Raw genomic sequence first — 1,514 nt, 5'->3', positions numbered from 1 at the left:
GCCTCGTCTCGTGTGTCGGTGCCCATGTGGGGTCAGAAGGGAGCGGATGGTCCGTGCCCTCCCCACAGGTGGGTTGGGGTTTGCCAGACTGACCCACTCCCCTTCCTCCCGCAGGAACAATAGGACAGCGCCCGCCCGCACGGCTGCTCTTCCCTCCGACCAGTGTGACAGGAAACCTGTTTGTAACAGAGGTTTTTAGATTTGCAAACCTTTTGATGAAGAACCTTGTTTTATTCTGTGAAACACTATATTTAGATTAACAGAATTTTTCTAAAAATCGGGAAAATTAGTTACTAAAAATTGCTGATCATTTTCGTCATTATTTCTGTTTGTTTCAAGTGTGTAAGCTCTGGGATTCTTTTTGGAGCAATACCTGCAAATCCAGGCACCAGATTGTGCCACAGAGCAGTGACATTTCAACATGGTGTTTTTGGTTTTTGTTTTGTTTTGTTTTGTTTTGTTTTCTGTGTCTTTTTATTTACAGTTTTTTTCTGTTGCAACAGAAAGTGGCTTGGAAGACTTAGGTGGTATGTAACGAATTCTTTTTAAAAATTTTTAAACAGTATTTAAATATTCTTAAATGTGTAAATTCATTAAATGTTTTACTTCTAATTTCTTGTATCTTGGCTGTCTGGTTTTATTGCATTTTTTTTAAAAAAAAACTGAACTATGATGTATTGTAATTAATTATGTGAATTCTGAATTGAGACATAATTGTATTGCTGTCCAACAGGGGTTGGGAGGGGGTGTTTTATAGGGTTTGTATAATTTCTAGAGTTCTAAAGGCGTAATATAAAATGTGTTCATGTGTTTAGCGGATGTTTTTCTTATGTCTCCATTTACCGGCTGCAATTGTGTATCTAAGACCTCCAAGCTTGTTTTAAAAACAAAACAAAAAACATTTCTCTATTCTCTCAGAAATATAAATACTGTTATTTTTAATATTAAAAAGAAATTCAGTATAACTTTTAACAAACACTGTGGAACATTAAACCGTATGAAAATGTAGTAACTATTTTTTAATTCCAAGGTGTTTTTGCTTTTCTCTTTTAAATATTTTCTTAATATGTGTCAGATTAACTAGATGAATAAATAAATCTAGTATTAACCACAGTATGAATTAAATAATTTTGATTTAATAAAAGGGATAATATGATTTTCAATGTTTACTGTAGCGTATCTTGTACAGATAACATGTATTTTTAAAGGAAAAAAAAAAAACGGAATTGAAGCTATTTTTTCTTGCATTTTTAATTGACCTGAGGGACATTCCGTTTGAAACATACTGAAGTTATGGTTCCTGGTTTTTTCTCCTTATTTTCCTTACAATGCTTGAAATGTCTAACTATTAAAAAAGGCAATTGGAAAATGTTATGCATGTTATTTTAAAAAGTGTTCTTTTTATTTGACTGACAATTCATTTTACACTCTATATAATAAAATTTCCACAAGATGTCTTGTGGGCCAAGTATTCTCAGTCTGTCGCTTTCTGTCTGCTTCCCCCCACCCCTGGC

General features: G+C 33.7%; 1 protein-coding gene across 1 annotated transcript in view; it reads left to right on the top strand.

Moving 5' to 3' along the window:
- FUBP3 (far upstream element binding protein 3) overlaps positions 1-1,256 on the top strand; it is a 41,986-nt gene extending 40,730 nt beyond the window's left edge. Inside the window, exon 17 of the mRNA XM_027767309.1 lies at positions 115-1,256. Within this exon, the coding sequence (XP_027623110.1) occupies positions 115-123 (9 nt within the window). The 3' untranslated portion in view covers positions 124-1,256. The remainder of the gene's footprint in view (positions 1-114) is intronic.
- Positions 1,257-1,514: the final 258 nt, after the last annotated feature.

Source organism: Tupaia chinensis, unplaced genomic scaffold (genome assembly GCF_000334495.1).
Source record: "Tupaia chinensis unplaced genomic scaffold, TupChi_1.0 Scaffold144168_1, whole genome shotgun sequence".
NCBI classification, from domain to species: domain Eukaryota; kingdom Metazoa; phylum Chordata; class Mammalia; order Scandentia; family Tupaiidae; genus Tupaia; species Tupaia belangeri.
This window is presented reverse-complemented; position numbering and strand designations above follow the sequence as displayed.